General features: G+C 49.3%; 1 protein-coding gene across 1 annotated transcript in view; it reads right to left on the bottom strand.

Moving 5' to 3' along the window:
• CAPN2 (calpain 2) overlaps positions 1 to 3,036 on the bottom strand; it is a 56,180-nt gene extending 53,144 nt beyond the window's left edge. Inside the window, exon 1 of the mRNA XM_052653442.1 lies at positions 2,723 to 3,036. Within this exon, the coding sequence (XP_052509402.1) occupies positions 2,723 to 2,959 (237 nt within the window). The 5' untranslated portion in view covers positions 2,960 to 3,036. The remainder of the gene's footprint in view (positions 1 to 2,722) is intronic.
• Positions 3,037 to 13,294: the final 10,258 nt, after the last annotated feature.

Raw genomic sequence — 13,294 nt, 5'->3', positions numbered from 1 at the left:
CTTCCTCGGGGCCTCCTTTTCTCTTCAGTTCCGTTCTCTCTGGGGCTTGACATATGCTTGTGTGCATGCTCAGTCATGTCTTGACTCTTTGCGACCCTTTGGACTGTAGCCCACCAGGCTTCTCTGTCCATGGGATTCTCCAGGCAAGAATACTGGAGTAGGTTGACATGCCCTGCACCAGAGGATCTTCCCCATCCAGGGATCGAACCTGCATCTCCTGTGGATCCTGCATTGCAGGTGGATTCTTTACCACTGAGCCACCAGGGAAGCCTGGGACTTGACATATAAAATGTTCCAACTGCTCTCATCTGAAAAAACAACCTCTCGAGTCCCAGGTCCCACTCTCCCTGCCACTTTCCCTCCTCTCCTTTCACAAGAACGCTTCTGGAATTACCCGGGCACGCTCTTCATTTCTGGTTCCTTACTTTGGGGTCTACAGCTGTCTGGCTCCTACCCACTGCAATTCGGTTGTTGCTGTTAAGTCACTAAGTTGTGTCCAACTCTTTTTGGTCCCATGGACTGCAGCATACCAGGCTCCTCTGTCCTCCATTATCTCCCAGAGTTTACTCAAATTCATGTCCATGGAGTTGGTGAGGCTACCTAACCATCTCATTCTACCCCATGGCAATTGCTCTGTTAAAGTCACCAGTGACTTGCTTTTGTCTAGATCCAGTGGATACATTTATGTTTGTCTCGCTTGATCTGAACTACAGCTGTTTGAGAAGCAGAGAGAGTGGCTGCGAGCTGTGGACTCTAAACACCCACAGGCGGACAGTCCTGGCTCCAGCCCCAGACAACTGTATAAGCAAATATTTAACCTTCTCAAGCCTCAGTTTCTTCAACTGCTGAACGGGTCTATACCTGTTGCCCTCCCCATTGGTTGTTCAGTTCATACCCTGTCCCGCCCTAACCTGGGGCTCTAAAATGGGCTTAGATTTCCATTTTCCCATCTGGAAATCCTACAGGCATTCCCAACTGATGGGTGACCTGTCTGTCTAACCCCTACTGCCTTCAGAGGCAAAAACCAATATGCACTATGCCTGGCATACAGTAGGTGTTCAATATAAGCTTTTTGAATGAATGAAAGAATAAGGAAAGAAGTATATAAATTCACTTCACAAACTGTCAAGTACTATACAAACATAAGGCAATTACATTCTCGTTTATCACTTTCACAGTCGTAATTTTGTTTGAGGCTCATTACAATCTTGCATTCATTCATTCATTCCACGAAGAGTCTTTTTGTTCACAGATGTATCCCAGTGCCTGACATTTAACAAGCCCTCAACAAATACTGTTAAATGAATGAATGAACAAATGAAAGCATACTCTGAATGCACCAGGGATTGACTGGTGAACAATACACACAGGTCCCTGCAGTTCAGTAGGAAGGACAAACAAATATATGTAATTATGTGTACGAACTGTGAAATGCTGTAAAGGAAATTAGCAGAGTTCATGATAAAGAATGACAAGATGAGAAGGGGGGCTGCAACGAATGGTCAGGACAAAATCTCTTTGAGAGGGGACACCTAAGTCCCAAAGAATGAGTGAGCCAGATTCCAGAAAACTAAGAAAGAGCATCTCTGGCCAGTGAGGTAGGAAAGAGCAGGGTGCCCTTGAGAAACTAAAAGGTACTGGGCTTGGTGAGTCAGTGGAGAGAGGAAACTCTCTCTTTTAGATAAAGAAATGGAGGCACAGAGGTTAAACAGCTCACTCAAGTTAGCAAGAAATGAACTCAAGTGCTCTGGGCCAAGGGTACCTCCTATTGCACTTGCTGCCTGCAGGCTGGGTTTGGGGTAACAGAAGGTGACCAGCTGATGGGGGTGGAGGTGGGGGTTCGGGCGGGGGGGGGGGGGGGGGGGGGGGCGGGTAAGCAGGACAGGAATGCTTATTTTCCTAACAGGAATCTGGAGGCTGGATTTCCCAGGAGGCCTCCTTGGGGTGTGGTGGGGGAAGGCCAGAGAGGTGTCTGTCCCATAGGAGGTGGGGCCAGGAGGGATCCCAGGGACACAGGTTGTACATACTGATCAGGGAAGCAAACTGCACCCAAGGCCTGCCAGGGCACGGAGGACAGAGACCCAGGGCCGGTGGGAAAAGGGAGCTCAGAGGAGGCCGGGAGATTCCGGGGTGAGGAGCAGGAAGCGGCTCCTGGCTGCATCTCCCCTGTCCTTTTGATAGGGAGCTGTCTTGCCAGTTCCCATCTGGAAAAATAAACAGGAAACTGCGTGGATAAATCTAACCATCACTTCAAGAGACAATCCCTAGTCACAAACGTCCAGGCCATGCGTGGACTTTCTCCCTGAAGCAGAGAGAACCAAGTTAGAGACCGACTTTCCCCGCGAAATTCCGTAACACCCACGCCCCGGTCTCCCGCCCACCCCCACCCGTGGCCTCCCTTCTCTCGGGCCCGCCCGGCAGAGTCCAAGAAGTTTCCTTCAGGCCCCCTTATGGCACCCGCGTTTTTGAGAGTTTTTGCCGGTGGGCCTGCTAGTGGCATATGTGGGCAGTGCGCACCTCGGCGCGTCCTAAGGGCCCCGTGGGTGGCAGGTGGGGCGCGGGCGACCCCGCGCCAGCGGAGCCCCGGATCGGGCTCCGGGCCGCGGGGCTCGGCTCCCCGCGCTCCCGCGGCTCCCCGCGCGCGGGGCCGCGTTCTCGCCAGCTCGGAGGCCGGGCCGCAGCGCCTCCGGGCCCCGCATCCCGCCCCGGGCGCGCTCCCTACCGTGGGCCGCTTCCACTCGATGCCCCGGGTCTTGCTGGAGTAGGGTCCCAACTCCTTGAAGCCCAGGGAGGAAGGCAGGGCCGGGAAGGAGGGGTCCTGGAACAGCGCCCCGGCCTCCAGGCACTCGTCCCGCAGCGCCGCGTAGTCCTGGTTGAGGTACTTGACCGCCCTCTCGTGCGAGCCCAGCCCCTCGGCCGCCTCCCGATCCTTCGCCAGCTTGGCCGCGATGCCCGCCATGGTTGGCCCGGTGCCCGCGCTGCCGCCGGGCGAGCGAGCGAGGGTCTCGGCTGCGGCGATGAGCGGCGCTCGGCAGGGGCGCGGCCAGGGCCCGGCGCGCGGCAGCGGGACTGTGAGCTGCCGCCGCCGGCGATGATTCACCGGGTCCCGCAGCGCCCTCCGCCCTGCGGGCGTGGCCTGGCCGCTCCCGGCCTGCTCGGCGCCCCACCCGGGACCCTGGCGGTCCGCGGCCTGCACTGCGCCAGCCGGACGGCGGTGGCCCGCGGGGCCGGTGCTGCCACCTGCGGACGGCGCCCGGGATGGCCGAGCGGGCCGGCTGCGAGCACCCCGGGCATCCCGGTGGAAAAGCGGGGACTCAAATCCAGTCTCACTTTAGCCGGCTTCCCACTTGCAGGAGAAGGCTGGCGGAAACCCAAGGCTGGGGCTATCCTGACTCTCCAGGAAACACCCTGTGAGTTAGAAGGGGAGAGAGCTGGAGGAGACGAAATCAGCTCTGTAAGAAGGTGCTTTCTCTGCTATAGACCCCATTTGAGAGATGGGAAAACTGAGCAACTGAGAGGTTAGATGACATCACCCAGTGTTGCTCAACTAATTTGGGGCGGAACAAGAATTCCAAGTTACCAGAGGCGTGTTACAATGAGAAGGCTACACACTGCTACTAGTTAGCTGTATGATCACAGATAGCAGGGTCAGATTTGGCAAATAAAAATACATCCACCTGTAATAGGGAAGAACAAATCTGATTCCATATTAGATCTGTTGTGTTGCCTGTGCTTACTCGTGCTGGTTCTGCACCTTTTGTTAAAAAAAAAAAAGTTGCCTATAGCCTGAAATATATAGGGGAGCCTAGTCTCAGGGCTCTGACCTAAAAGAGTCCATTCACATTGAGATAAAAAGTTGGGGAACAGAGAATAACATTTGTTTCATTGAAAGTTTATGGGAACATCTTGACCTGACCTACATGGACAGCTAAGAAAGGATTCCAACACCAAAAAGTTTGCAACAGCTAACCATGCCCCTCCCTCAGCTTGCCTTTAAAGGTGTTTTGCTGAATTCCTTAAGTGAGTTAAGGGCTTTTTTAACAATGAGACACCCCGGTCTCCTTGCATGACCCTGCAATAAACCTTCCTCTGCTCCAAACTGTTCTGATTTGTTTGGCTTCACTGGGTGTCAGGCACACGAAATTTCATTCAGTAAAAAACCCAGCTAAATTTGAATTTCAAGTAAACACTAATGATTTTTCACTATACGTATGTTCCAAACAGTGAATGGCGGCATACTAAAAAAATCATTTCTTATTTAAGGGAGCAAAATTTGCCACCTCAAAATGTCTTATTTGGCATGTGGATTATTTTGAGCTGAAAACAATGGAGGCCCAGGAGACTCAGGAAGAAACTGACCTTCCTGATAATGGCCTGGAGAATTTAGATAAAGAACCTGTTTCCAGAACACAGCAATCACCAGAGATATCTGCAAAGATTATAGGCTCAGTGTGGTGGGGACCTGCGAGGCCTAGAGATCAGATGCCTCTCTGTGTCACATTGTCTCTTTGTTGTTTAGTCCCTAAGTCCTACCCGACTCTCTGTGACCCCATGGACTGCAGCACACCAAGCTTCACCATCTCCCGGAGTTTCTCAAACTCATGTCCATTGAGTCGGTTATGCTATCTAACCGTCTCATCCTCTGTCACCCCCTTCTCCTGCCCTCAATCCTTCCCAGCATCAGGGTCTTTTCCAATGAGTCAGCTCTTTGCATCAGGTGGCCAAAGTACTGGAGCTTCAGCTTCAGCATCAGCCCTTCCAATGAATATTCAGAATTGATTTCTTTTAGGATCGACTGGCTTGATCTCCTTGCAGTCCAAAGGACTCTCAAGAGTCTTCTCTAACAGCACAGTTTGAAAGCCTCAGTTCTTTGGTGCTCAGCCTTCTTTATGGTCCAACTCTCACATTCATGCATGACTACTGGAAGAAACCATTGCTATGACTATATAGACCTTTGCTGGCAAAATGATGGCCCTGCTTTTTAATATGCTATCTAGGTTTGTCATAGCTTTCCTTCCAAGGAACAAGCATCTTTTTAGTCATGGCTGCTGTCACCATCTGTAGTGATTTTGGAGCCCAAGAAAACAAGTATCTCACTGTTTCCATTGTTACCCCATCTATTTGCTGTGAAGTGATGGGACCAGATGCCATGATCTTATTTTTTTGAATGTTGAGTTTTAAGCCAACTTTTTCACTCTCAACTTCGACCCTCATCAAGAGGCCTTTTGGTTCCTCTTCACTTTCTGCCATAAGGGTGGTGTCATCTGCATATCTGAGATTATTGATATTTCTCCCGGCAATCTTGATTCCAGCTTGTGCTTCATCCAGCCTGGGATTTTGCATGATGTATTCTGCATATAAGTTAAATAAGCAGGGTGACAGTATACAGCCTTGACGTACTCCTTTTCCTATTTGGAACCAGTCTATTGTTCCATGTCCAGTTCTGACTGTTGCTTCCTGACCTGCATATAGGTTTCTCAAGAAGCAGGTCAGGTGGTCTGGTATTCCCATCTCTTTCAGAATTTTCCACAGTTTATTGTGATCCACACAGTCAAAGGCTTTGGCATAGTCAATAAAGCAGACATATACCTTTTTCTGGAACTCTCTTGCTTTTTTAGTGATCCAACAGGTGTTGGCAATTTGATCTCTGGTTCCTCTGCCTTTTCTAAATCCAGCTTGAACATCTAGAAGTTCATGGTTCATGTATTGTTGAAGCTTGGCTTGGAGAATTTTGAGCATTACTTTACTAGCATGTGAGATGAGTGCAATTGTGAGGCAGTTTGAGCATTCTTCGGCATTGCCTTTCTTTGGGATTGGAATGAAAACGGACCTTTTCCAGTCCTGTGGCCACTGCTGAGTTTTCCAAATTTGCTGGCATAATGAGTGCAGCACTTTCACAGCATCATCTTTCAAGATTTGAAATAGCTCAAGCGGAATTCCATCACCTCCACTAGCTTTGTTCGTAGTGATGCTTTCTAAGGCCTACTTGACTTCACATTCCTGGATGTCTGGCTCTAGGCGAGTGATCACACCATCGTGATTATCTTGGTCGTGAAGATATTTTTTGTACAGTTCTTCTTGCCACCTCTTCTTAATATCTCCTGCTTCTTTATGTGTGCAGAGAGCATGTCCTAGGGGTCATTAACTTACTGAACTCACTGGTCAGGTTATAGGCCTCATGCCACCTTTGTTTTATTGTTTTGGGGGAATGTCTGATGCTTCTGTTGCATGGTTTTGTTACTAAGCAAGCCTGCTTGATTTTGTGGTTAAGCAAACCTGGCTTTCTTGAGTGATCACTAACTTACTGTGGTCTCCCAAAGCCTCCTAAAGTTGCTTCTCTATCTAGTGATATAATCTCATAATGGGATTTCAGAGCTATTTGATTATCCTACTCTGTCCCTATCAGAATTAGATGAAACCTAATCACCTTGCCAGGGTCTGTGCCTAAGCATCCTTTCATAGTCTTCAGGATGTTTACTGCTCTGTGCAATGTAGAAATTGATAGTAATGCAAATAATTCTTGTCTGTGTATATGCAAATGAATTTCTTGGGGTAGAAGTGCAATCAACTGTCTTCCCTCTCTCAGTTTTGCGTATATTAACAAATTCCAATTAGTATTCCTAACTGTTCTTTCAGATTCTTGTTTGAACTAATTTTTGAAGAACATACACTGGGTTCCCTCATTTGTTCATGAGTTAGATCAAAACTAACTAAATAAATAAAATGGGTAAGAAATAGTCAAAGAAAACAGAGGCAAAAAAAGGAAAACAGGCATTTTTCCTTGGATAATAGGATGGGCATGTACGCATGCTCCATCCTGTCTGACTCTTAGCGACTGAATGGACCACATGGACCACATGGACTGTAGCCAGCCAGGTTCCTCTCTTCTTGGGCTTTCCCAGGCAAGAATACTGGAGTGGGTTGCCATTTCCTTCTCCAGAGAATCTTCCCAACCCAGGGATTGAATCCATGTCTGTTGAGCTGCATTGGCACGTGGGTTCTTTACCAGCTGAGCCACTGGGGAAGCAACAGAAGGATATTGGGCAGGTAGTACTAACTTCAAGTGTTTGCAGGATTGTACTGGAGAAGAGGAAATGTATTCATTCTGTGTTGCTTCAGAGGGAGAAAAGGAACTAGTGGCAGATTTGAAGGGGCACAGATTTTAATTCACCATGAAAAATGATTAAATATTGGCTGGAGCTGGGCCATGTGCAATGGGCCACCTTGTGATGCTGGGAGTCCAGCACCACTGGTTGCGTTCAAGGGGTCAGGAGTTCCCCAGCTTGGCTGAGTATCAGAATCACTTGTAGTGTGTTAAAAATACAGATTCTGGGCTGTGCAGTCAAGGCTCCGTAGGTCAGAAAGTGTTTGGTCTTTAATGATTGAGGGCCAGCCAGTTTGGGGTCCCTCGGCCAAAGGGGGCTCAGAGATGGGGTGGTGGTTACCTCTGGGGTCCTTTCATAGCCAAAGATTCCATGACCAGAAGGTTTGCTGACAGGCGGTATGAGCCAATGCTGTCAGTACTTTCCCATCATCAGGGTGCCAGCTTCTTTCTTAAAGTCAGCACTGATGTTGATATTGAGGGCCACACATCCGTTTTATAAGGGGTAAGGGTTGCATTTGAAGGACCTACCTCTCTCCCCCTCAGAATCTTCTGGGGACTGCCTATTGCTCCCCACTTTCTAAATTTCCTGGAGAGGATGAAGGATGTGTGAATTGCATTGGCCGCCATGAGTCTGTTTTCATATTTGAGGACTGAGCCCTGTGCACCAAGTGCTTTGGGAGTGGACTTCCCAGGCACGCCTGATTTTGTGGAATCGGCCTCCACTTGGCTTGGTTTTGTATTCTCCAACTCTACTCCTTCTCCTTCATCTATACTTGTCCTTGACCAGCTGTTCAGGGGTCCATTTCTTACCCTCTGCTTGACCAAACTTTATCAGGTTTCTCCCTTGCCTCCAAGCCCAAGCCAACACAGAAAAAAATGGACCGGGCCCCCCTTATCAGCTTCTCCTGAGAATCTGCTGACTCCAGCATGACTGTTTCCTATCCGACCCCATTCGTTTCCCCTTGTTTGTCTGGCTTCCCCTCCAAACATTCTGCTTATCTCTGTTGCCCCTCCTTTACTCTATTAAACACACACGCAAAGTCCTTTTTGTTTGATTTTGAGACTGTTGCAGCTTTCTGAGACCGGAGAATTCCCCTGATTGCAACAGCCTTTCTTTCTGATTAGTCTTCCCCATCTAAGTCTGAATGTGTTTCATACACTACTAGCACTGGGCTTTGCTATCTGTATCCTTGGGTGAAGTGGGGGACACAGGCATTCTTTTCTAATTCACGGGTTGCTGATGCAAGAGTTTCATGAAACCATGCCAGTGGAGAAGAGAGGGAAGAGACAGCACTTCCTGGAAATTGTTAATTTCCTGCACTATCGAATTTCCATTGGGGCGCTGAGCTCTGGGCTCTTGAGAGAAAACTTGTGCACCCTTCCAGCAGCCAAGTGGGTAGACTGCTTCTCCAGCTGGTCTGCTGGAGGACAGCCGGTTTCAGGAAAGCCCCTTCTCCCAGGCAAGTGGCTGAGGTTCCCCAGGCCTTTTAGTGACAAAGGCAAACCAGCCCTAACAGAAGCTCCCTGCAGCCCTTGGCAGAGGAGCCTCCTCGTCACCCCGGACTGCCTCCTTCTGGGCTGGTGCAATGCCCAATTTTCTCTGCAGCCCTGGCAGCTGATTCGCCAGCCTTTAGGGCCTCTGCACACAGGAGTCTCACAAAGGAACCCACATTTACTTGTAATTATACACGGTGATGACCACGCCCACCATTGGAAGAGATCCAGTTTTTAAAACCTGAATAACCACTGCCCTGTACTTCTCAGAGCCTCTCACATAATGCTATCTCGCTGGATCTGGCAAAACCTCATCTCTCTCTGACCACACAATCCCTTCCACGGGGCTCACCAGCACAGACAGACACACATATACCCTACCAGCCTCACCGATCCAGTGAGTCACCAGTCCTGAGAGCAGGGGTGAGTCAGTGCTGCTGGGATTACCCAAAGCTGCCTAGGGGTGAAGCACAAGTCTGTGCATCAGCAGGGGTGTGTGTGACAGAGAGAGAGAGGGATTGTGTGTGTGTGTCAGAGGGCCACAGCAAAGGAATTTCTTTTAGTAGATTTTCTTTTCTTGATCAATATATTTTTAATTGAAGTAGAGTTGATTTACAATGTTGTGTTAATTTCTACTTGTACAGCAAAGTGATTCAGTTAAATCTATATGGACATTCTTTTTAAAATATCCTTTCCCATTATGGTTTATCATAGGAGATTGAGTGTATTTCTCTGTGCTACGTAGTGTGTGCTTAGTCACTCAGTGAGACTCCGTGGACTGCAGCCCGCCAGGCTCCTCTGTCCCCGGGATTCCCCAGGCAAGAATACAGCAGTGGGTTGCCATTTCCTCTTCTAGGGGATCTCCCCGATCCAGGGTTGAACCTGCATCTCTTGCGTTGGCAGACAGATTCTTTACCACTGGTCACTAGGGAAGCCCTGTCCTATATAGTAGGACCTCCTTTCATAGATTTTTTTCCTGCAGACTATTTTTTGCAAGTGAAAAGAAGAGAAAATAAAGCATCTAGGTCATACCAACTCCATAGCACGGCTGCTTGAGAGGTGACCGGGCACGGTATGAAGGGCCTGGGGACACTCTTCCAAGCCAACTTCTTAACTGACCCCTCTATGTGCCAGGCTGAGCTCCGCTCATCATACACGTTTGCACATTTAAATCTTTAATTGGTCAGGGAGATCTTATTTCCTCATTTGACAGACGAGGAAACTGAGGCCCAGCAGAGAGACAGCTATTATGTAACAAAGCCTTTGTCCTGTCCAGTCTCTTTTCCTGGCTTAGGAGGGCAAGGGGCCACCTCTCCCCTAGGACTGAGGCTGAGGCAAAGCTAGTTCTGTCTTCTCCTCAACTTTTAGGCCCCGTGATCAGAATCTAGCGGAGAACAGGGGGAATACAAATTCTGCAGTGTTAACAACATATGGTTTTGTTTTAGAGACTTCTCCTTGCTGGAGCTGCTACAGAACTTATTCTTTACTCATGCCTGTCCTGTGAGGGTTGGAAGAGCCTGTTGGATTCCACCACACGGAGGGGGTGTCCTGTGTGTTTCCAAGGGCTGGGCTGGGCCGTGCCTGGCAAAGCAAGCTTCCAAAAGCCCAGACAGTTTCTTGGGCCCTTTGATGATTTTATCAGTCGGCTGGAACTCAAGGTATTTTATCTGACTCTTGCCAAGAGGCCAGAGAGGCTGGTACCTACCACACACCATCTCTGGGAGCAGTTTCCATAGAAGGGGTCCCCTGGTGATAGCTTTGCTGATAATGTTATATCTTGTATTTGTGGGGTCCTTTGGAGTTATCAAAACACTAGCCATCAGTTCTCTCATAGCTTCAAATGGGGAAAACTACCTGTGTGGCAAAGTTCACAGAGTTGTTTGTAAGCATCGAATCACAGTGTGCGTGAAATTGCTGGCACCAGCAATTTCACCAGCTTCACCAGCAGCCGCGCACCTTTGTCCTCAAGGCAGGGGTGTCCTTGACACTCTGGGAGCGATTCCTCTATTTTCATGCCGCCCGTAGCAGGGAGGGACTGCAGGGCAGGTGTTCTCTCCTCTGCTGGAAGCAATAAGCTCCAATGTCTGCCCCACAGGTGCTGGGACGGGGGCTGGCCCCAACCATAACTTCCATCAGCAGAACCTCTAAGCCCCCCACATAAATACATTTCTGAGCCGGAACAGGGGGCTTACTAGGCAAAAAAGCCTCAAGACCAGGCCCCAGTGCACCCCGCTATACCTACCACCTCCATCTCCAGCCCTAAGTTTTTTTTTTATGTAGAAGTTCTAGAACTGCCCCACGAATGCTCCAGCTCAGACGACGAGAAGGCAGAAGGGATACTCGGCCCCCTCTGCCCTCCCTGTCTGCAGGCTTGGTGGTTGCCGTGTAGTTGTCCCCACCACGCCCACATGAGCTGTGACAGAAACCAGCTGCCCCAGTAATGTTTGCGGCTGTTCAGAGCAATGGTAAACATCACCAGGGCTCATTTGTTTACACTGGGATGTGGGTAACTGCATCAGAGAAGCCTGGCTCTGTCTGGTCTCTTGGATTCATTACTTCTCCCAATTCCATTCCTGTTTTTTTCAGCCTATCAGTCAACAGGCTTGTTATCGGAGAATGAACTTGAAAATGTTTCATAACCACTGTGTCTCCAGATACCCACCCATTGGAAGGGAAGCTGGTGGCCGCACTGATCTAGCCTCTGCTGGGTTAGGTGGTAATCCTACAGCACGTGGACTGGGTTGACGTGGGGCTGGGGATCGCAGACCGGGCTAGAACAGTGAGCGGACATGGATGGGGTTGGGGCAACCAGTCGCCAATCCTGCTGTTCCAAGGATAGCCACACAGCCCTCTCTCCTAATCCCTCTGTGTTAGTCACTTGGTCATGACCAAATCTTTGCAACCCAATGGACTGTAGCCCATCAGGCTCCTCTGTCCATGGGATTCACCAGGCAAGAATACTGGCGTAGGTTGCCATGCCCTCCTCCAGGGGATCTTCCCAACCCAGGAATCAAACCTGGGTCTCCGGCACTGCAGGCAGACTCTTTTCCATCTGAGCCACCAGGGAAGCCCCATGCGCCTCCACATTCCCCACACTCTGTTACAGATGCTATTTGGCAGTTTTTGGTATTTTTTTCTCCTCTATGCGATATCGCATTTCACCTGGGCGCAGGCACCACTCTCTTGCTGTTACTTTTTACCTTCTTTCTCCTTTAGGCACAGGGCTTACCCTAGTGACATCTTGTTTTTGCTGTCGTCCAATTTATTTCTGGGACCTAGATTCAGGAACCTTTCCATTTCCCCACTCCCTTTGGCTGCCCATCAAGGCAACGTCTCAAAATGATAATGACTCAGTGTCAACACCAGGAACTTGAGTGTGAATCTGAGGCAAGTGTCTTAACCTTCCTAAGCCTCAGTTTTTCCATCTGTAAAATAGGGATGATTACATCAGTATTAATAATGTACTATGTGCAAACAGAGGAGGAGACATAAATATCTCTTGGGTTGTTGAGAAAAATCAAGTGAGGACTTGGGACTTCCCTTCTGCACAACGAAGCCCTGGAAGCACTCTAATTACTGAAGTGTTTCACCTTTTGAGAGTCCTGTGACAGAATCCCAGGGATGGAACTGTAGAGGCCTTCCCCTTCAGTATTCATCAAACTTTACTCAGCAGCTCGTAAGTTCCATGAGACGTCAATGGCTGTTCTGTGGTGTTGTGGGTGTGAGTATGTGTGTGTTAGCTTTTAGAGGTCAAATAAATTTGGGACACATTTCAGATTATGTTCCCCTGTTGAGAATCATAATGTATATTCTTACGTTAAAGACTTAGGCAAGTCCCATAGCGAAGAATTCTGTTTTACCTAGTTTGTCAATGTGGGTCCTCCAGGAAGCAAATGCCAGCGTGAAACTGGACATGCAAGACGTTGATTGGGGGTGATACCCATGAAAGAGAAGTGCGGAGGGGGCAGAGGATGTCGGGGAGTCTTTGGACCACAGTATAAGCCTGACACCTGTGGAAAGAGAGAAAGAGAAGGAAAGATGATGGGGTTGGTGGGCCAGCAGTGCCACCTGAGAAAGTCCCAGCCAACTCACGAAGGACACCTGAGCAAAGTTGGTCTGTTAGAGGTGGACAGAAATGGCCAGCTCGGCGCCTCTGCTGTATGTCAGGGGCTGGAGGAGCCTAGGGAGAGTTGGTCTTCATCTTGAATACTCTGTACATTTTTTTTTTCTTTTATTCCTCACAGTAACCCTAGGAGATGGGTCTTGTTGTTTTCCCCACATTTACAGATGAGGAAACCGAAGCACCAGGAGTTCCAGTGACTTCCCTGGGGTCATCCAGCCAGTGAGTGGGGGAGTTGGAATTTGAAAGCAAAGCTGCATTTGGGAAGCCCTGCCCGTCTATGGGGTTGCATAGAGTCGGACACGACTGAAGCGACTTAGCAGCAGCAGCAGCAGCCCTAGACCCAGGGCCATGTGGTTTGCAGAACCAATGGGGCGAAAAACGAACTTTCTGACCCTTACTCACCAGTATGCCCCAGACTGCACAGTCACTGATGGCTTCCAGATTCTCAATCAAAGATCTTAGTTCTGGGGCTTCCCTAGTGGCCCAGCGGTTAAGACTCCCATTTCCACTATATGGGACATGGGTTCAATACCTGGCTGGGAACTAGATCCCACATGTGGCATAGCACAGTC

This window comes from Budorcas taxicolor, chromosome 16 (genome assembly GCF_023091745.1).
Source record: "Budorcas taxicolor isolate Tak-1 chromosome 16, Takin1.1, whole genome shotgun sequence".
NCBI lineage: Eukaryota > Metazoa > Chordata > Mammalia > Artiodactyla > Bovidae > Budorcas > Budorcas taxicolor.
The sequence above is the reverse complement of the archived record's forward strand: the minus strand, read 5'-3'. Positions and strand labels throughout refer to the sequence as shown.